Source organism: Oryctolagus cuniculus, chromosome 17 (genome assembly GCF_964237555.1).
Source record: "Oryctolagus cuniculus chromosome 17, mOryCun1.1, whole genome shotgun sequence".
Classification (NCBI taxonomy): domain Eukaryota; kingdom Metazoa; phylum Chordata; class Mammalia; order Lagomorpha; family Leporidae; genus Oryctolagus; species Oryctolagus cuniculus.
In genome coordinates this window covers 16,830,630-16,852,789 of record NC_091448.1, presented here as the reverse complement: position 1 = coordinate 16,852,789, position 22,160 = coordinate 16,830,630, and the positions used below count along the sequence as shown (strand labels likewise).

Below are 22,160 nucleotides of genomic sequence, written 5' to 3'. Positions count from 1 at the left end.
TGTTTTGGTAGCTCTCTGGGGTGAAAAAAACTATGAGGGCATATTGACGCTTGCCCTCCAAGAAATAGTAGTAGTGGTTATACCGGCAATGGTAGCAAAGCCTCGTCTTATGTGTGCATTTGTATCTGTTTGAGGCTGAGAGTTTGTATTGTGGAGACGTTTCACACTCCCAGCCCTGTTTGATCCCCGACCAGCCCTGTGACACAGGCAGGAGGAGGACAATTACTCACGCTGTACTTTCCCAGTCTCCAGAATGGGATTAGGGGAGGATGGGAGTAACGGCGTGTGTCACTCTCCAGGAAAGGCAGCCGGGCAGCGAGCCTGGGCTGTGCCTCCCACCTCTGTGCTGGGGATCTCCCCCTGGGTCTCAGCTATTTTTGCCCCTTTTGCGTAAGGTCCGGCATCACCGCAAACTGAAACTGTGCCGTCCACACCTCCTCTAGTTTCCTCTCTAGGTAACCTGCAGGTCTCTGTTCCCAGCCTGGGTTATCAGAGGGGGCATGGCCCACATGCTGAGGTCCCTGCCTTGGTGGCCTTTTGGGACTGGAGGCTCTCAGGGGGTCCGATAAGCACCACTGTTATGCTCTGGCCTTGGATATCCTCAACCTCAAAGGGAGGCGGCAATGTGGTTGTTGTCCTGCAGTGTTTATTTCTCTGAGGAAATGCATAGCAAAGCATGGGGACTCCAGAGCATGCCTTAGCACTTGAACCCCTCTTCTAATCGGGGCTGCCGGGGTGTCAGGAGCCACCCTCAGGCCGACTCCCCCTTCCCATCCGGCTCCCAGGCCTGCTGCTCCCGGCTCTCTCCCTCACTATCTGGGTTTGCCTGGAAAGGATCAGCCCCTCACGGCCTCCAATCGTTGCCTTTTTTGGAAGCCTTTCTCCCTGGGCGCTATGGGCAGCTGGAAGCAGAGATGATGTTGGGGTTTTCAGAGTAAGAAAGAGACTGCTTGCTGAGGGAAGGGTTGGGAGAGGTGGGCAGGGATGAGGGGAGGCTAGGCCCCAGTCCTGAGGAGCCCACCCATCCTTCTTGCTGCCAGAGCTGGGTGCAGGAAGAGTCCCCTCCCCTGCAGGGTCCTGGGGCGTCTGCGATGGGCCTCTTGGGGTGTGACAGCCAGGAAGGTTGGCCTTATGCCCTCCTGCCGCCATCCACATGGGCACGCTCTCCAGCCTATCAGAGGGCAGAGGGAGAGAGACGTGGAGCGTGGGGAGGGGGTCTGGGCTACAGGTGTTGAGTGTGGCCCTGGTGGCCCAGGGCCTCTCCTGCTGTGGCAGCCCCCAGGGCCGAGGAGGCCTCCGTCCTGCCCTACTGCTCACGTGCCTGTCTTGCTTCCTGCTCCCTGAGTGGGGCTTTCTGTGGTGTGGTTTTTCTAGAATCTTCCCTCCCCATCTCTGTCCCTCGGTGTGACACTCACTCACTCTACAGAATGTATTTAGGACTTATTTTAGGGGGGCGATCACAGCTAGGCACTCTCGTTCAGCCAAGTCGCTTGACTTCCTGAAGCCTCAGAGTGATTGGGCTCCTCGCTTGTGAAGCTCCTCCAATCCCCTGGCAGAGGTTCCTCAGCATTGCAGACATTGCAGAGTGCTCAGCTTTGCAGTAATCCACAGAGAAAGAGAGAGAGAGAGAGAGCACGCACCTCGCGGGGCCAACGGCTCCTGAGCCATGCACGGTGACCACAGGTCGCTCCAGGCTGGGATGGGTTCCCCAGCTGACTTCGGAAGTGGCTTTGAGGGTGTGGGCAGGGTGGGGATGACTGGCGGAGCGTGGAGGTCTAGACATTGTGAAATGGGTCCAGGGAGGGGTTTTCCAGATTCCTGGCCGGTCCATGCAGCCTGTCAGGGAGCCCTCATGCAAGTGTGCCTGCACAGTGCCAGCTCAGTTTGCCAAATGTCAGAGCAGGGAGGGACTGACGATGTCGTGTCCTCTCACCCCCTTGTCGAGCAGGTGAGGAGCCTGAGGCTCGTTAGTGCCAGGCCTAGGGCTGAATCTGCTTCCTGATTTCCAATGTTCTTTCCAGTACAGGTGTCCCACGTCCAGCGCTGGGGCGGCAGAGGACTGTGGGATACCTGTCAGGGTTTCTGGAAGGGGATTCGGTTTGTTCTTGGTCCTGGGTGGAGGAGTGTGATAGGATAAACTCTGGTCAAGCCTGGCTTGCTGGTATTTTCCCAAGCTCGTGGAGTTGGATTGATGATTAATTTATCCAGGAACTACTTATCAAGCATCTCATAATAATAGCTAATTTCTTCTCTGCTGGGCACTGTGCTACACATGCGTGCAAAGGCTTATTTACTCCTCTGTGAAATCCCTGTAAGGGAGAGGATACTATTAGTTTATTTTTAGTCTTTTTTATTGTGGTAAAATTCACCTTGCATAGAATTTATCATATTAAAATACTTTTATTAGAAAAAGATTTATTTATGGGGCCGGCGCTGTGGCACAGTGGGTTAATGTCCTGGCCTGAAGTGCCATCATCCCATATGGGTGCTGGTTCGAGACCCAGCTGCTCTACTTCCTGTCCAGCTCTCTGCTATGGCCTGGGAAAGCAGTAGAAGATGGCCCAAGTCCTTGGGCCCCTGCACCCACATGGGAGACCAGGAAGAAGCTCCTGGCTCCTGGCTTTGGATCGGCACAACTCCGGCCGTTGTGGCCAATTGGGGAGTGAAACAGCTGATGGAAGACCTCTCTCTCTCTCTCTCTCTGCCTCTCCTCTCTCTGTGTAACTCTGCCTTTCAAATAAATAAATAAATAAATCTTAAAAATATTTTTTATTTATTTTAAAGACATAGAGAGAGAGAAGGAGAGAGAGATTTTCTATGTACAGGTTAACTCCCCAAATGGCTGCGATGGTCAGGGCTGGGCCAGTCCAAAGCCAGGAATCAGGAGCTTTAGCCAGATCTTTCATGTGAGTGCAGGTGCCCAAGGACATGGATCATCTTCTGCTGCTTACCCAGGTGCATTGGCAGGGAGCTGGATCGGAAGCAGAGCAACGAGAATTCAAACCTGCACCTGTATGGATGCTAGAGCTGCAGGCCATGGCTTTAACCTGTTGTACCACAGCACTAGCTCCTAAAAAATACTTATATTTGAGAGGCAGAGTGAGCTCCTATCTGCAGGTTTACTCCCTAAATGCCTGCCATGGCTGGGGCTAGGCCAGAAACAAGCTGGGAGCCAGGAGCTCAGTTGAGGTTTCCGACATGGGTGGCAGGAACCCAACTATTTGATCCATCACTGGTGCCTCTCAGGGTCTGCATTGTCAGGAAGCTGGAATCAGGAGCCAGAGCCACCCATAGAATATGGGACTAATATAGGACTGCAAGTGTCTTAGCTGGCATCTTAACTGCTTGCCCCCAAATTTGTAGTCTTAGCCATTTTTAAGTGTACAGTTCAGTGGTATTAAATGCATTCATTGTATTGTAAAACCACCACTCCCATCTCTCTCTGTAACTCTTTTCACCCTGAACCATTAAGCAATAACTCTCCTTTCTCCCTCCTCCTATCCCCATAGCAACCACCATTCTACTTTCTGTGTCTATGATTTTTGATTTTTTACCACTCCAGGTTCCAAAGGAGGGGTTATTATTTTCTTCCTGTTGCAGTTCAGGAAGCTAGGCTTGGAGAGTTTGGGTTTCATGCCCAAAGAACTAGTTAGTAAGTGGCAGTTGGCAATGCTGAGATTTAGCCTGCGCCAATCTACTGTGCTGGTAACCTTTACTGTCTGCTCCGCCCCTGCCCCTCCTCACTACTTTTGTGGCAAGTCCTGGATTAGGGAACAGAGAAAGAACAAGAAATAGACAGTTCCTGCTTTCGTGCAACTCAGAGCCGAGCTAGTATCTAACATAACAGCTTCCAAATTCTGTTAACCTTGACTGACAGAAAGAAATCTGTTGTATGTCATTATTTATTATACATGTTACCCCCTGCTCCCCATTATATAAAATTTCACAAAGTGACACTTACTTTTACTCTTTGGTATTTTCTGTTCCATTGCATTTTATTTAATATGGTGGAGACCACACACATAGATTTTGGGATACGTGAATTGCATTTCACTGTTTGAAAAATGCCAGCCTAGCAGACATCTTACTCTGCAGACCCTCTCCCCAGCGGCCAGTGCGCAATCAGCCACTCAGTATTTCTGATCCCTCAGTTTCTCCTTTCTGTGCAGCAGTCCTGGGGATTATTCTAGCAAGGACCACAGCAGTTCATTTTTGCTGATTGAGCTCAAGTGCTGGGTGGACTGTGATCCACTGGAAGGTGTCAGGGCCTGCAGGGGGCAGAGAGCCCGTGTAGCTCTGGTGGCAGGGCTTCCTCATGGGCTCTGTCTTCCAGGCCCTGCCCGTGGGCTCGCCCCGCTGTGACCTGAAGGAGAATCTGCTACAGGACAACTGTGCCCCAGAGTCCATCGAGTTCCCGGTCAGTGAGGCCCAAATCCTGGAGGCCAGGCCCCTCAGCGACAAGGGCTCTGGAGACAGCTCCCAGGTCATTCAAGTCAGCCCCCAGAGGATTGCGCTGCGGCTGCGACCAGGTAGGGATGGGACTCGTCGTGGGGCGAGACCTGGGGCAGGTGGGTGTAGGGCACAAGGTGGAGGTGTTGGGGAGGTGGCTCAGGATGGAGATGGGGAGGTGGAAGGAGGATGTGGGGGAGGTGTGGGTAGGAAAGTGGAAGGAAATGCAAGGTGCTGGGGCTTGAGTCAGATCTGAGTGCGAATCTCAACTCTGCCTTATATTAGCTGTTAGCAAGTTATTCACCACTTCTGACGTAGTGGGCACTCAAAACAAGTTTGTTTCTTCTTTCTCTCAATGCCTGTTTTACCTAGCTTGTAGCTTTGTGTTGAGGTACAAATGAGATATAGGATGAGAAAGTAATTTATAGGCCGATTTTCCATGGATTTTGGAGCAAAGGAGGGACAGAGACCTTGGAGAGAGGGAGGATGGGGCTGAAAACCTTTGGAAGTATTTAGAGTTTCCAGTTAAATCAATAAGAATGTAAGAGTGATTCACTTTGTATAAGGCATGTGTTTGGTGCTATGGAATTCAGAGAAAGGAGAAAAACCAACATCTTTGCCTTCCAGATGATTCGAAGACTTTCTCCATCCAAGTGCGGCAGGTGGAGGATTACCCTGTGGACATCTATTACTTGATGGACCTGTCCTACTCCATGAAAGATGATCTCCGGAGCATCCAGAACCTGGGTACCAAACTGGCCTCCCAGATGCGCAAGCTCACCAGTAACCTGCGGATTGGCTTTGGGGCCTTTGTGGATAAGCCTGTGTCACCCTACATGTACATCTCCCCACCGGAGGCCCTCAGAAACCCCTGCTATGAGTAAGTCCCTCCTCCAGAAGTCAAGGAGGTGCCTCTCCCCCCTGCCTATGCACACCCAAGTCCTGGTTCCCATTTCTAACGCTGGGATATCTTCGTTGGCTCTTTTCTCCCGTGGTCTTCCTGTTGGGCAAATGGGCCTGTCCACCTGGAGTGTTGACTGGCTGACGCCAAGGCCGTTTGGGGACCTAGGGAGAAAACACACCATCTTCTGAGTCTTGGTCTTAAACAGATGGGAGGCAAGGGAGAAGGGAGGGCAACGAGGGAGAGAGAAGCTTATGGACAAGTCAACAGAGGTGGTATGATTTCGGAAGGATTGATTCCATTCTTGTTATTGTCTTCCTCATCTGGGCCATGCATCTTGCAGGGTTAAAATGTGAGAGATGAAGTCCTAGAGGAATATGACAGAGTGGAAATGGCATTTATTGCACCCTTTACTAGTCTATAAGTTGAAAAATTTTGCCTCTGTTTGACACTTTAGCTTACAATTTAATGGCTTATTTAATTAGCAGACTGAAAATACATGCATTGCAATAATTTAAAATGGTGCTTACTGACAAAGTGTGCATTTACTTTTCTTTTTTAATTAATTTATTTTTTTTTAAAAGAGGTACCATTTGAGTTTTTTTTTAAGATTTATTTATTTATTCGAAAGTCAGAGTTACACAGAGAGAGGAGAGGCAGAGAAAGAGAGAGGTCTTCCATCCGATGGTTCACTCCCCAATTGGAGCTGCGCCGATCCAAAGCCAGGAGCCAGGAGCTTACTCCGGGTCTCCCACGTGGGTGCAGGGGCCCAAGGACCTGGGCCATCTTCTACTGCTTTCCCAGGCCATAGCAGAGAGCTGGATCAGAAGTGGAGCAGCTGGGTCTTGAACCAATGTCCATATGGGATGCCAGCACTGGTGAGGACGTTAACCCACTCTGCCACAGCACTGGTCATACTTTTCTTTTTTAAAATTTTATTCATTTATATTTAAATTTATTTGAAAGGCAGAGACAAAGAAGCAAATAGAAATCTTCCATTTGCTGGTTCACTTCCCAAATGTCTGCCAACAGTCAAGATTGGGCCAGGCTGAAGCCAGGCACCAAGGATTCCATCTGGATCTCCTATGTGAATGGCAGGGACCAAAGTACTTGAGCCATTACCTACCTGCCAGGGTGTGCATCAGCAGGAGGCTGGAATCAGAAGTGGAGCCAGGACTTGAACCCAGGCACTCTGATATGGGATGCAGGTGTCCCAGGCAACATCTTAACCAGATGTCCGCCCCTGAATTTACTGTTTAGTTCTCAGAATTATACTGTGTGGCTTTTAAGATTCCTCAGTAAAGATATCAACCATCAATTAAGAAACTCAGGCTGGGACAGAAAATCTCCTGCCTAGCATCGCCTGTTGGTTTGTTAACAGTTCAGGAATGTTCCCTTATTGATGGACATTTGCTTTCCTGGGACTTCAGACAAGTGTTAAGAATAAGGTGACAGCAACAACAGCTCGCGCCTCCCTCTGGCCTGAGTGCTTTACGTGCTGTAACTCCCTGAGGTCCCGCAGCAGCTGTCACCAGATGTGTGCTCTAGTGGCCCCATTTTCAAAGGTTGGGTTTAGAGAGGGTCCCATGGCTAACTAGCAGGATGCCCTGGGGTTTGAACTCAGGCAGTCTGTTTTCCCAGCTCACCTCTCTCACCCTCTAGGCTGCTGGGAGATAAGATGATGATTCTTCAGAGAATTTGAGGGGTTTTGGGTCTGAACTGTCTGGGTAATTGTGGCTGCATGGGCCAGGCCTGGGTGTACCCACTTTGTGTTTGTCCCCCTCTCTCCCTGCCACTCCCTGTGTTGCCTTTCCCATCCCAGAGTCTTAAATGATCTCCCGTCCCTCTGCAGCATGAAGACCACCTGCTTACCCATGTTTGGCTACAAACATGTGCTGACGCTAACTGACCAGGTGACCCGTTTCAATGAGGAGGTGAAGAAGCAGAATGTGTCACGGAACCGGGACGCCCCAGAGGGTGGCTTTGATGCCATCATGCAGGCTACAGTCTGTGATGTGAGTGCGGAGGGCACGGTGTGCCAGGCGTAGTTGGAGATTAAGCGGAGGAGGATTTCTGGTGTGAAGTAGATAAGAATGAAGCAGAGCTTCACGCAGGGCTGGGATGTAGCCTGCACGGCCACTCCACGGCCAGCGCTGATGTATCTTTGGACCTCGGTGGTCCAGGGTTTTTCCCAGGGAGACCATTTCCCACCTTCTCTGAAACTGCTTCAGAGTCTAGGCTGGGTTCACTTAACCTCACTAAGAGGGCAGATATTCAGATGGGATTTCTCCTAGCCCAGCACAGCTGTGCAGGTGCCCTTCCAGATGGACAGTGTGACTGTCATTGGAGAAGCCGTCAGAGATGGAGAATGAAGGTGTCATTTGGTCAGTCAGCCAGGAGCCTGGAGAGCAGAGGTCGCTGAGCGCTGTCTCGGGTTCCAAGGAGTGGCACTGAGCCCCTTCTCCAGCTTGCCCAGCCCTGCAGCCAGGGGGGTCCTTGGATCTTTCTTCTCTACCAGTGACGTGGCTGAAGTTGCTTTGTCTCCTTTGCCTTGCTTTTTTCTAATAGGAAAAGATTGGCTGGAGGAATGATGCATCCCACTTGCTCGTGTTTACCACTGATGCCAAAACTCATATCGCACTGGACGGAAGGCTGGCCGGCATCGTCCGGCCCAACGATGGGCAGTGTCACATTGGCGGTGACAACCATTACTCTGCCTCCACCACCATGGTGAGATTTCAGGCACCAGCTGTGGTCCTTAAGCGTGATGGCCAGGGCTGCCCCAACCCAGGCAGAGTCTTTGTGTGAAGATGCGAGTGGCAGGCTTTCCTCTGGGAAGGGTTCAAGGGTTGGTTTCAGGGTGTCCTTGCTCTCTACCAAATGGACACCCGCATCCGAGGTGCAGTCCATTGGAGAGGCCCTGACTGTGGGCAGTGTTTTCACTGCCTCCATGGTCACCATCCCCATGGGCAGCATCACAGCATCCAGAATGGACCCAAAGAACTTTCTAGGTCCAACTGGAAAGCAGCCTTCTTCTTGGCACTGATTGGCCCCTTCTTGGAATACCAGGCTCGCTTGTGGTTCTTGGGAGAATATAGAGGAACAAGAAAGATCACCAAAAGAAGGAGAGCAGGTCCAATGAGGAAGGGTTAAAGGGTTCATAGTTAGCTGGAGGAGGGAAAGCTAAAGGCTGATTTGGCTGATATGTGAGAAGACTTCTTATAAGTTAATAAGATGGAAGAGGTTTAACCTGAAGCAGGAGAACTTGCTATAAGCCTTAAGAAAAATGTGTTTATATGCAGAATGCTAATATTCTGACTACCTGGGATGAGAGTTGTGAGCTCTTCATTTCTTAAAGACACTATACCAATGACCTTGTCTAGGTGGCTTTAAAAGTTCACCTATGAGGCTGACGCTGTGGCACAGCAGATTAAGCCACCACCTGTGCACTGATTTGAGTCCTGGCTGCTCTGCTTCCAATCTAGATCCCTGCCAATGTGCCTAGGAAAGCAGAAGAAGATGGCCCAAGTCTCTGGGCCTTTGCACACATGTGGGAGAGACCTGGAAGAAGCTCCTGGCTCCTGGCTTCAGCCTGGCCTAGCCCCGGCCATTGTAGCCATTTGGGGAGTGAACCAGCAGATGGAAGATCTCTCTATCATTCTCTTTTTATAACTCTGACTATTAAATAAGTAAAGAAATCTTAAAAAAAAAAGTTCACATTTGTAGGGATGAGTATTTGGCACAACAGTTAAGACTCCACTTGAGATGCCTGCATTCAGCCTCCTGCTGGTGTGCATCCCAGGAGGCAGCAGATGATGGCCCACGTACTTGAGTCTGTGCCACTCACGTGAGAGACCCAGACTGAGTTCTGGGATTCTGGCTTCCACCTGGCGGACTTTGTTGCAGGCTGAGGAACCTTGGTGGTTGAACCTGCAGACAGAAGATTTTTCTGTTTCTATCTCTCTGCCTTTCATGTAAATAAAAAACTTAAATAAGTAAGAATATTTTTAAAGTATACCTATGTAAAGGGAGAAGACTGAACCAGGTAATATCAGGAGTTCCTTGCAAGGTCTAGGGTTCCATGGACATGTTCACCATTCATCATAACTCTGGTGTCTCCCAAGTTCCTTGTCAGCCATATCCAGATCAAACAATGGATGAGCCAGCAAGCAACCTTTGACATTAGTCTATGTGAGTCACTGGACCAGGGGTTGAGGTAGATCCAGAGACTGTACAAGGGCCTACCCTTATTGAGTTTTTGTCTTAGCTGAGTCAAAAGGATTTATATGTTGACTAATAACCCATGATGCATGATTAGTACATTAGTGTACTAGTATGTTAGTGTCCATAGTGGCTACAGATACCAAAGGAGGGAAAGCTCATCATGACTTGAGACAGTTGAGAAAGGCCTCTTGGAGATGGTGGGGCTTGAGCTGGGTCCTGTGGAAGGAGGAACCAAAATGGCCACTTCAAGAGGGCGAAAAAGTGGGGGATGTCAGTGCTGAGTGGAAGAGAGGTGAGTGGGGTTTGGAAAGAAAGACTGGAGGACCAGGAGGGCCAGGCCAAGGTCTTTGTCATTGTAGGCTGAGCATCCCCAGTCTGAAACTCCAAAATCAGAAATGCCCCAATCTCTGAAACTCCTTGAATGATTTCAGTCCATGTGACTATCTCAGACTCAGAAAATCCTGCAACCTGAGGAACATCTGCTCCCCAGGACTTTCGCTGAAGGATGCTTAACCCCGTAGCTGCTCAGCAATGAGGCCTATGCAAGTCGCTGGCCCATGGGAGCTGCTCTGTGGTGCACAGTGTTGAATTTGGGAAGAAGGAGATGCGTCGTTTTGGCACCCTTATCCTGTACCTGTTTATCTGTCCTTGGAGTTCACAGCCGTGTTTGTGCTGAAACTTCTCCATTTTTGTCTCACTTTGAGCAGGGGTGAGAAAGTGTAAGCCACACCCAGATCAGCCAAGTTTGAAGGCGAGGAAGCCAGGGATGTCTGTGGGGCTTCTTCACCGACCTCCCTTTTCTCCTTTTTCTTAGGATTATCCCTCTCTAGGACTGATGACTGAGAAGCTATCCCAAAAAAACATCAACTTGATCTTTGCAGTGACTGAAAATGTGTTCAATCTCTACCAGGTGACTGTGCCTTTGGGGCTCCGGCCGTGAGACTCCCCTTCACCCCATTCCCCAGGTGCTAGGGTCTTCCCCAGAGTCTTTCTGCTGCAAGCCCTGGGCCTACCAGGAGGGGCTTGGTGTTTGTAGTGGGGAGTGGGGGGTGAGAGGTTCCCTGTCATCCTGGCAGGGATAAGTGGACTATCCTGTACCCTTCCCCAGTCTTTGCTTCAAGACTCTCAGTCTGATCTGGGGAGGGCTTTTGGAGAGTGCTACCTTCCTTCAGCACGCTCGGGACGTCTTTGTCTTCCTTCCCAGAACTATAGCGAGCTCATCCCAGGGACCACAGTGGGGGTTCTGTCCACCAACTCCAGCAACATCCTCCAGCTCATTGTTGATGCTTATGGGGTAAGTGTCTCTTGCGGGGACTGGGACACCGAGATCCCCCTCCCTTGGCTTGTGCAGCAGGCTCAGAGTTAAGAGTCACCCCACAGCCTTCTCTTTGCTCCCAGAGGCCAGGCGATGGCCAGCCCTGGGATGGATGCAGCCTCTGAGAAGGCTGGGGAGCGGCCAGGAGAGAGTGAGTGGAGAGCTTAGAGGAGCTGGGGATCAGATGGAGGAGTAGGGCCCTGAATTGTGGGAGGGGCAGGATGAGGGGCAGCTGGGCGCCCACAGGCAAGCTGCAGGGAGGATAAGGTGCCTAAACACTACCTTGCTCCCCCAGGTGCCCAGCATGGCATTCCTCTTTTGCATATTCATGAGGCCTGTGGGAGGCATAGCTGGTTTAGGCTGTACCCAGACTCACCTGGGCCCAGTGGGAAGCAGACGAGGGAGCAGCTTCCCTGGGCAGGAAATACGGCAGCAGGCAGGTTCCTGGGGGTGGCCCTGCAGCTTCCGGGTGAACCTCCGCATCTTGGCACAGCCAGCACGAATCCGGGGCCACCACGGAGTTTGTTGGGATGGAATTAGCTCTTGTCCATTTCCTCTGGGCTCCCTTCCTTACCTGCTTCCCTTTTTTCTCAGAAAATCCGCTCTAAGGTAGAGCTGGAAGTCCGTGACCTCCCCGAGGAGCTGTCGCTGTCCTTCAACGCCACCTGCCTCAACAATGAGGTCATCCCGGGCCTCAAGTCGTGTGTGGGACTCAAGATTGGAGACACGGTGAGCTGGGCTGGGCAGGTCTGGCGCTGGCCACGCCCTTCGTCCTCCCCCCTCCCCCCAGTTGTGCTGAAGGTCGCCACGAGGCAGACGCCAGCCTTTCCCTCCGAGACTTCCCTGTTAAATGGTTTCACCATCTGGATTCTCTGAAACTTGCCATTTGGTCCCCCCTCTTTGAGAAAGCACATTTCATTACAAATGAAAATCTCTCTTGCCTTCAGGCCCTTATCGGTCTCCAGCCTCCCCCAAGGTAGTGCCTGTGCTTTTCCTGTGATGCAAAAGGGCAGTATCGGCTGGAACCTTACACTGAGCACTGGCTGCGTGCTTTGCACCGTATTAGCTGCTGAAGATTCAACAGCAAACGGAACATGCAAAAGAGGGCTTTGTGTGTCTTGCTGGTGTTGTGTAATGAGCCCAGCTAGCTCAGCAGGCCAGAGCAGAGTGTCCCCAAGGGCACCGTTCTGTTCTGCGTGAGCTGGTGTGTTCCGCAAGCGGCACAGGAACCGGCCTTCGGATTCATGCCCGTAAACCACATCTGCATCCAGCTGGATGTCACAGCGGCAGAACTCTCCCGCGCTCTCGAGTCTGCTTTGCACACCCTGCCGGTGGGAGGGCTGAGCAAGCCTAGATCGCAGGAGGAAGCCACTCCCAGTAGCCTTTGCCTCCCAGGGCTGCCATGGTACCTCCACCCACCTGTGTCTGAATAAGATCTCGCCTCCCATCCAGGTGAGCTTCAGCATCGAAGCCAAGGTGCGGGGCTGCCCCCAGGAGAAGGAGAAGTCCTTCACCATCAAGCCCGTGGGCTTCAAGGACAGCCTCACCGTGCAGGTCACTTTCGACTGTGACTGTGCCTGCCAGGCCCACGCGGAGCCGCACAGCCACCGCTGCAACAACGGCAACGGGACTTTTGAGTGCGGGGTGTGCCGCTGCGGGCCCGGCTGGCTGGGCTCGCAGTGCGAGTGCTCCGAGGAGGACTACAGCCCCTCCCAGCAGGACCAGTGCAGCCCCAAGGAGGGCCAGCCCATCTGCAGCCAGCGGGGCGAGTGCCTCTGTGGCCAGTGTGTCTGCCACAGCAGTGACTTCGGCAAGATCACGGGCAAGTACTGCGAGTGCGACGACTTCTCCTGTGTCCGCTACAAGGGGGAGATGTGCTCAGGTGAGTGGAATCTCACGCTGCTGTCCTGGCTGCCACAGCCACTCACACACCTGTAGCCCTGGCAGGGTAGGCGGCGGGTGGGGTTTGCGGTGGTCTGAGCCAGGCAGAGCTGGGCAGGTGATGTTTCACGCCAGCGCCGAGAAGCAGGAATGGGATCCTTCTTAGTTTCATTCAGCTCCTGTGTCCTTGCTGGTGGAGCACCAGGGGCTGACCTGGGCCCCGCCCGCTCCTAGAAGACAGTGGGAGGGCGAGGGGAACTTCATTTGAAGATAAGTTTTTTTCTTCTTTTCTTTCATCTGCCCTCTCAGCCAATAGCTCCTAATCTTTTTGAATATAAAGACTGATCCCTTTACAGGTTAAAAAAAATCACTGGCCATTGTTTAATTTTTAGTACTTATACACTTAGAAATTACATGATGTCACTTTACATATATTCTTTATATATATTATATATAATATATGCCATATATTATATAATATACATTATATTACATATTATATGTATAAATATATACATATATTTATATATAAAAAGTTAGCAATAATTTTATATGAATTTTATCACAGGTGACTTGGAAAATTGTACTATATATGCAAGACATTGGTGCATAGTTAGTAGTTTATATACTTAGAACAGTGTCCAGAAAGTGGTAGTGCTTGTTAAATGTTAGCATCACTTTCTTGTCACTGTTACTACTGTTAGTACTACTCTTGCTTTTTGGAATCTAGATCTGTCCAGTATGGCAGCTGTTAGCCATGCACAACTATTTAGATGAATGAAAATTTGGAACTGGCGTTGTGGTTGGAATGGGTTAAGCTGCTGCCTGTGTCACTGGCATCCTGTTTGAGTGCTGATTTGAGTCCCCGCTGTTCCACTTCCAGTGCAGCTTCCTGATAATGTGCCTGGGAAAGCAGCGAAAGATGACTCAAGGGCTTGGGCCCCTGCCGTCCTTGTGGGAGACCTGGATAGAGTTCCTGGCTCCTGGCTTTTGCCTGGCCCAGCCCTGGCTGTTGTGGCCATTTGGGGTATGAGCCAGTGGATGGAAGATCCCTCTCTAACTAGCTTTGCCCCTCTCTCTGTCACTCTGCCTTCCAAATAAATAAATAATGTTTAAAAATTAATCACAATTTTAAAAATCAAAAACTCTTTTCCTTAGTTGGTCAGTAACCACATGCAACTAGTGGCTATTGTAGTCCACTGTGCAGACATAGAGCATTTCAGCTTGATAGGAAGTTCTACTGGACACTGCCACCCAAGAGCTTCTCTGACTACAGGCGGGGGATTATGGTTTTGAGTCTTCCTACCTGCAGGATGCTGAGTTTTCTTATTACAAAACGCACTGAAGTCTTGAGGCCCATTGATAATCTCAAATTAGTTTCTCGCTGTCCCAAAAATGGCTCTTGGGATCCTTCCTCTTCATCCACAGGAAGTTGAGCTAAGGTTACTGTAGTATTTATCTGCAAACATGTTGACAACACTGAGAGGGCAGCAGACAGAGGGAGTTGTTCTTGGGACCTGACAGTAGGCACTTGCTGGGCCGTGGTTACTGTCGTTTAATCCTTCTTGCCACAGACAGGCTGCAGACATGTGCAAGTTGGTTGGGACTGGGTTATGGGTGTATTGTGTGGCTAATTGAACAAACAGATTATAATTGGTTTCTGTGATGATCCACAACCCAGATTGGCTTCATTTGCACTGGGGTTCTAACCAGTAGAGCCAGTCCGTATAGGCGTTCATGTTAACAACAGCCTTAAAAAAACTCGATTGGAAAGGAAAATCGGTGTCATTCTAAAGCATGTCCAAGTGACACAAAGTTGGCTCCATTTTCTTGTTTGTAACATTGTTTCCTTATGCCAGTAAAATCTGGGATAGAGTTTGAAGGAAGTGATGTCAACCTCAGAGATGTCAGGGGAGAGAGGGCTGGTACACACGGAGGAACGCAGTTTGAGTTGGGGAGTGGGCAGGAACTTCAGTTTAATAGTTCAGAGTATTTCCGTCATATTCAGATGCTGATGGAGGTGGGTAAGTTGGAAGTGGAGGGCCCGTGGGGAGAGGGCTTCAAATGGCCCCGGGGCAGCCCCACCCGTCCTGCGTGGGCTGCGTGTTCCTGGTCCATGTGAGGCACTGGGAAGGATCCCAGCCAGAGTTGTGTTTCCTTTGGCTGTTGGCCTCACTGAAGCCAAACAGGAGCTGCCTAGGTCACAGCTCTGGTTCTGGTCCCCCATCAGGGCCAGAACAGCCATCTTCAACGTGCTTCTTGTCTGATCCTTGGGGGACCCCAGGCAGCTGCTGCGGCCTCCCTCCTCTGCACCCTGCCAGGGTGTTGGGTGCTCAGCTGGCCTCAGGGCTCACCCTGTGGCACCATCATCATGTCCCCAGGGACTCTCAGGGGCACACATGTACCAGGTGCCTGCCCTGTGCCAGCGTTTGGTCATATTGGTGAACGCGGATCATGCATGGTTTCTGGTCTCTTGGAGCTATGGCCCAGTTTGCCATTGTCCCTTGCCAGAGCTGCTGGGCCTGTAGCCTGTTCTTTGCCACAAGGAGGTCTCACAAGGCTGGAGTGCTGTGACTCGGCCATGTCCTCACCCCTGGCCTCAACACCTTGGCTGTTTTGCTGGCTGCTAACTCCCTGCCTCGGGGATGGTCTTCAAAGCTGCCTCACATGTCAGAGAGCGCCTCCTGGTCTTCAAGGTTCCTGCCATATCCACGTCCACCAGGCTCTGGGGACCAGGTTTTGTGCTGTTGTGTGTGTGTGTGTGTGTGTGTGTGGAGGAGGGGACTCAGAGACATTTTTGTCCTTTCTTAACTTACCCAAGGGTGCTTCACAACACAAAGCAGACTGCCAGACCCCAGAGGCGAGGGGGCCCCAGGGAGTGGCATAGGAGCCCACTGGAGAGAGGCTCATCGTGGACAAGCCTGGGTGGCTTTGTGGGGGTGGGAGACATCTGATGAATCTCAGAGGATGGGCTGGCTCCTACAGGAGCGATGAGTCAGCGCAGGAGGTCTAGCTGCAGGGGGAGGGGCTGGTGCACCCCTGACCCTCAGGCTCTGGCCTTCCCTTTCCCTCCTCTCCCCTCCCTCCAGCCCTCACCCCCCTCCTCTGACATTCTTATGAACCCAGCCTCAGCGTTGCTCTCCTGGAGGGGCGCCAGTCCTGTGACATTACCACACTGTGGCTTCCTGTTAGGGGCCGGCCCTGCCAGGGCCCAGGGTCAGCCCGCTGGCCACCCTTGCCCCTTGGCTGTCCAGCAGACCGTCCTGTCACAGATCACTTTGTTTAGCCTCACAAAGGAAGCACTGTGGGACAAGGGTTTCCCAGGAGACCGAGGCCTCTGAGAGCTGCCAGGCCTCTGTGGTGTTGGTGTTTCCCCATCCAGGAGCCGTGGCCAAAAATGAGGCAGAGTGGACGCTGTGCGGCCCCCGCTGCTGGGAGGGCTGCTGGTCGCAGCTCGGCTGGAGCATTGCCCTCGGCTCCCAGGAGCCGCCTTGCGCCTCACGTTGGCCAGTGCTGGGTCACAGGAGGCCATTCAAGCTCTGGAGCCCCACTGCGGGGTCAGGCTGCAGGAGTCTCTGCCCCAGAGCGAATTCCTGCTGAACTTTGACTCTGCCCTTGTCCTGCTTCCCTCCCGGTCTCCCACTTCCCCACTAAGAACCTGGAACAGGGATTTCCAATTCCCATCACAAGCTGTGCTTCCAGGAAACCCAGCCTCAACTCTGCAGGCCTTTGTGCTTCTCCCGTGCTCCCGCCAACCCTGCATCCCTGCATCCCTCCTCTCCAGGTGCACGTGGTGGCTGGGCAGCTGGGGGCGTTTGCTGTCCTTTCTTGGAAACAGACATTTCTTTCCAAGGTGGTCAAGGTGTGTCTCAGTCTCACTTAATTTTGTGTTGGAGTCTTGAATGCCAGTGTATATACAGCAGAATAGTGCTGGGGCCATGGGTAGGAGTCCATGGGGTCTCTGGGTAGCACTAGGTGCCAGCTCATCACTGTGTGAGCCTGGCCACCTACCACCCTTTCTTCTACCTCCTTGGCCACCTGCTCACACACTGACGTGGTTTCCAGGCCAATTCAGGTTGCTTCCCCTTTGTCCCCTGCCTTTCCTCTGATTAGCAGTCAGATTTTTCTTATTCATCTGTGTCTTCCTGATTCCGAGTCTGGAGAGTGAGTCACTTTTCTGCAGCATTTGGGAGCCAACATTGCGAGGGTGGGGAACTTTTTTTCTGCCAAGGGCCATTTGGATATTTATAACATCATTTGAAGGCCATACAAAATTATCAACTTGAAAACATTAGCCTGCTATATAGATGTACTGTCAAATCTTGCCTGGAGCTGCCTTGGCAGGGGCAGAATGATTTTGTGGGCTTCATACGCCCCATGTTGCCCAGCCCTGGCCAGGCCTGATTAAATGAATGGTAGATGGATACAACATTGCAGGTTAGCACCTGCCTTAAGCCATGGTCCCACCCCAGGCTCTCTCCCATTCCTCCACTCCTCTGGTAAGGCAGCAGATCTTCTCCACTGCTGGCTCCTTGCAGAACTGTCATAATACAAACCAGGGTGCATGGTGGTGAATGTGTGTGTGTTTCCAGGACTGTAACTAGCATCTAAGCCCTGTGATGGTAGGGACCTCGTCTGTCTTGTTCGCTGCTGAATCTGCTGTGCCCAGCCCATGAGGTGAGCTCAAGAAGGTCTCCTTACTTTGATCCAGCGCAGTTCTGGATGTTGCAGGCATTTGGGGAGTGAACCAGTGGATGGATGCTGTGTCTCTCTCTGCCTATCAAACAACAATAATAAAAGGACAGTGCAGAAGATGGTGAATGGTTTAGTGTGGTGGCAATGAGAGGAAGTGATAAGGTGTAAAGTTGGATGTAGGTTGAGTCCATTGTAAGTGCCTTGAATGTATGCTAATCCTTTGGCAGCTTGGAGTGTAGGTTTTTAAGCAGGTGAATGGTATGATCAAATATGTTTCTTTTTTTGTGTAAAGACTTACTTTATTTATTTGAAAGAGTTACAGAGAGAGAGGTAGATTCAGAGAGAGAGAGAGAGGTCTTCCATTCCCGTTGATTCACTCCCCAAATGACCGCAGTGGCCAGAGCTGTGCCAATCCGAAGCCAGGAGCCAGGAACTTCCTCCGGGTCTCCCATGCAGGTGCAGAGACCCAAGGACCTGGGTCATCTTCTACTGCTTTCCCGGGCCATAGCAGAGAGCTGGATTGGAAGAGGAGCAGCTGGGATACGAACCGGTGCCCATATGAGATGCTGACGCTGCAGGCTGGGGCTTTAACCCACTGTGCCACAGCGCTGGCCCCTCAAATGTGTTTCAAACAGTGGTTCTAAATGGGGAGGAAGAGGTTGTTTTGTCTCCCAGTGGTCACTCGGCAATGTCTAGTGACATTTTTGATAGTTACAACTGGAGACGCACTACTGATATCTGTGGGTAGAGGCCAAGGATGCTGAACAGGATAGCTCCCCTGCTCCACACCCAAGAGTTATTTGGCTAAAATAAATAAATAAATAAAAAATTGCCAAGTTTAGGAAACCACGCTGTAAAAAGAATCCTGGCTGCAGAAGAAGGGTGGATGGAATGGAAGATACCCTGGGGAAGGAGGGGGCTGGGGATGTTCTGGGGATAGAATCCGGCTTCATCCAGGGGATGGAAACATCTTTAGTGAGGTCCAGAAACTCCCCCTTCCTGGCCTGCTGTCCACGCTCATCTCAATAATTCAGTACTTTTTTAAAAAAAGTATTGAAATCCATGTATGGTTTTTTCATAATGTACATTTCCACAAACTTTAAAAAATATTTATTTTTGAAAAGGTTACAAAGGGAGGGAGAGACAGAGGGAGATCGTCCATTCACTGGTTCACTCTCTAGATGTCTGCAATGGCTAGGTCTGGCCCAGGCCAAAGCCAGGAGCTTTGGGTCTCCCACATGGGTGGCAGGGGCCCAAACACTTGGGCAATGTTTGGCTGCCTTTCCCAGGCCATTAACAGGGAGCTGGATTGGAAGTGGAGCAGCTGGGACACAAACCGGTGGGATGCTGGTGTCAGAAGTGACGGCTTTATCTGCTGTACCCCAATGCAGGCCCTAATTCAGTGCATTTGAGTGCCTCAAAATTTCTCATTGGTATCAAGCCTAGTTAATAGATTTTTCATGAATTTTTCCTACCTACTTTAGTCTTTCTTCCTCCACTGGTCACTTGGAGAACATTCCATTAGAACTTAGTCCCTCGTCCACTGGTGACAGCCATTTTTTGCTGTAGGTCACGAAGTCTTTTGGAAACACCATATTAGTATAAACAGAGAAAAGCATTGTTTATATTACTGCACAGAGGCTAAGCAATGAGAATCCGAAGTCAGAGTGACTTCTGCCTGAGCCCTGACTCTGCCATTTACAAGCTGTGTTGTCTTAGACTAGTTGCTTATTTCCTTGACCTTGGGGTTGTTATGAGAAACAAATAGGGCAGCATACTAAAGAACTTGGTGCAGTGCTCGGTACGTGTTAAGTGCCCATTTACCATCACGGGCCGTTAGCATCGCTGTTGTGGTGCCTGTTGGGGCTGTCTTAAACTGGGGCATTTACCACCTTGGTTGGTTTGGGAAAGAGATAGAGTTCTCTAAATGCTTTCCAATGCTGCCCCACTGCACACTCAGGGCCGCAGACCAGGTAATGAGTTCAGACTGAGAAGAGAACCAGGGCAAGAAAGTCGGGTTGTGTTGGTGAGGCCAGAGACAGTCGAACTGTGTCTACAACTTGACAACAACAGTCATTTTAAGACGTTTAGCTGTGGCACATGTTCTGCAGGGACGAGCCAGCAGCAGCTTAGTGCAGGCCATGGACAGTGAGCCTCGCTCCTGCTGCTCACTTCAGACAGCTCTCTCTTCTGCTTTTCCTTTTTTTTTTTTTTTTTTGGACAGGCAGTTAGACAGTGAGAGAGAGAGACAGAGAGAAAGGTCTTCCTTCCGTTGGTTCACCCCCCAAATGGCCACTACAGCTGGAGCTACACTGATCTGAAGCCAGGAGCCAGGTGCTTCCTCCTGGTCTCCCACGCGGGTGGCAGGGCCCAAGCACTTGGGCCATCCTCCACTGCACTCCTGGGCCACAGCAGAGAGCTGGACTGGAAGAGGAGCAACCAGGACAGAATCCGGCGCCCCAACCGGGACTAGAACCTGGTGTGCTGGCGTTGCAGGCAGAGGATTAGCCTAGAGAGCTGTGGTGCTGGCCTCTTCTGCTTTTCCTTGAGCTTCTCTCGTTTTCTGACTTCTCTCTGGGGCATTTGTGGGATGTGTGTGTGCGACAGCACTGGTCCTCAGCCAGCCACGAGGAGGATGTGTGTGTTCTCTGTGCTCAGCTGGCCCCACCCCACCCCCCTTGTGTCCTGGGTGCTCTGTGTGTCCTTCCCTTCTCATAGGGCTGAGGGTCCTGGGCTCGGGATCTCTCCCTCCCTCCCTCCCTCCATCCCCATTGCTGTTCGGGTGCACTTCCTTCTCTCCTGGCAGGGTGATGCTGAGCTGATTTCCAAAACAGAATAATGGACTGACCGAGCGTGGTTTATTAGTGGGAGGAGGGGGCCAACTTGTCCACACCGGAGCCTCTGTTGTCTGACCTAACTGGGCGATGGTGGTGATGAAAACGGCAGACCTGTCCGATGAGCAGCAGTGGGAGCAGCCCCATGGCAGGTCAAAGGGAAAGAGTTTTCAGGCCTGAGGGCCTTTTGCCAGCATCAGGCCGTGCCATTAAGGCTCTTGAGTTCCCTTTGTGGGCTTGGGACTATGCCTTGGTGCTGCGCCAGCTCTGGGGGCTGCAGACCTTGCTTCGTGTCCTGAGACTAGGAGAAACTGGCTGGGAAGGCAGAGGGATTCCGAACAGAACAAGAGCAGGGTGGGGGCCTGGGAGACATAGTTCCTGAGACTTCCCTGCTCTGTGGTGATTCATTGGAACACCAGAGAACTGAGTTTGTCCTTGCAGGTTGAGCTCGCCTGGTAGTAAGCCAGTTCACTGTCAGCCTGGTGGATCATCATCTGTCTGGGTGGGAGAGCAGAGTGGCTGCTTATAGACTTGTCTTGGGAACAGGACCTTCACAGTCAGCCTGTGTGTTTGCAGGCCATGGCCAGTGCAGCTGTGGGGACTGCCTGTGTGACTCCGACTGGACCGGCTACTACTGCAACTGCACCACGCGCACCGACACCTGCATGTCCAGCAACGGGCTGCTGTGCAGTGGCCGGGGCAAGTGCGAATGTGGCAGCTGCGTCTGCATCCAGCCAGGCTCCTATGGGGATACCTGTGAGAAGTGTCCAACCTGCCCTGATGCCTGCACCTTTAAGAAGTGAGTGGACAGTTTGGAGAGAGTGGGGACACTGGTGGTGGGGAGGAAGTCCCCTAGACTGGAATCCCCAACGCTCAGATTCTAGCTCTTTCTCAATGGAGCTTTAGCGAGAGAAGCCTGCTCCAGGCGCGTGGCTAACTTTCCGCTTTCTAGCAAAGCTCTGGGGAAGGTGGGAGAGTAAGGCCACAGTGAAGGGGCTGAGTAGAAGCTGCTGGACACCAGCTGCGGAAAGCCCACTCCTGCGGTGGCACCCTGTACCCCGTGATAGGGAGGCAGGTGACACCAGAGAGCTTTGGGGAACATCCCAGTGCCGGTGCTCTGATTGTGTAGGGGCACAGGGGCTGGGTTACGGAGGACCATGTGAGAGGGTCATTTCACCAGCAGTGGGTCAGAGGAAGCCCCTGTGGGCCCAGGTCTGTTGTGTCAGTCCTCATATTCCTTAAGCAGGGCTGGAGTTAAGGCTGTGAGATCTGTGCAGCCGTGCAGGGCCCTGTGCTTTGAAGGGCCTCGTGCCTGTTTTAATACTCTGCTGTCACTGTCTGGAAATTTTTGGTAAGTTTTGAACAAGGGCTCAGACAGTTTCATTTCGCACCTTCCCCTCCCCCCAGTTATGTGGCCAGCCCTGATTTCAAGGCTCCCAGAAATGTTGTAGGGTTCACTGTCCAGTCTTGGTCCTGGGTGGGACATGAAGTTTAGGGAAGGACCTGGGGACCTCTGGCTGTCGGGTCCTGCCTGTGGTGGGGAGGGTGACTCCGCCCTTGGCTCTCCAGGGCCCCAGCATCGTCTCATGAATACTTACTTTTTTCTTCGAGGTGGAGCAGTGTTCTGGGTGCCTAGAGGTTGGAGTTGGACTGGGACCCCTGTGGCCTGCCCTCCTTTGCCTTAGTTGCTGTCATGTCTCCTTTAGGGAGTGTGTGGAGTGCAAGAAGTTTGAGCGGGGCGTCCTGCACGAGGAAAACACCTGCAGCCGCTACTGCCGCGACGAGATCGAGTCTGTGAAGGAGCTGAGTAAGTGGAGCAGCACGTGTCCGCGCCGCACGCACCGCCCAGGGCCTGAACGTC

General features: G+C 51.8%; 1 protein-coding gene across 1 annotated transcript in view; it reads left to right on the top strand.

Annotated features, from left to right (window-relative positions):
- The window catches only part of ITGB3 (integrin subunit beta 3), a 60,318-nt gene that overhangs the window by 24,410 nt on the left and 13,748 nt on the right, over positions 1-22,160 (top strand). Inside the window, 10 exon segments of the mRNA NM_001082066.1 lie at positions 4,334-4,529; positions 5,077-5,329; positions 7,203-7,365; positions 7,919-8,080; positions 10,389-10,484; positions 10,779-10,868; positions 11,484-11,618; positions 12,342-12,771; positions 20,876-21,098; positions 22,006-22,106. Of these exon segments, the coding sequence (NP_001075535.1) occupies positions 4,334-4,529; positions 5,077-5,329; positions 7,203-7,365; positions 7,919-8,080; positions 10,389-10,484; positions 10,779-10,868; positions 11,484-11,618; positions 12,342-12,771; positions 20,876-21,098; positions 22,006-22,106 (1,849 nt within the window).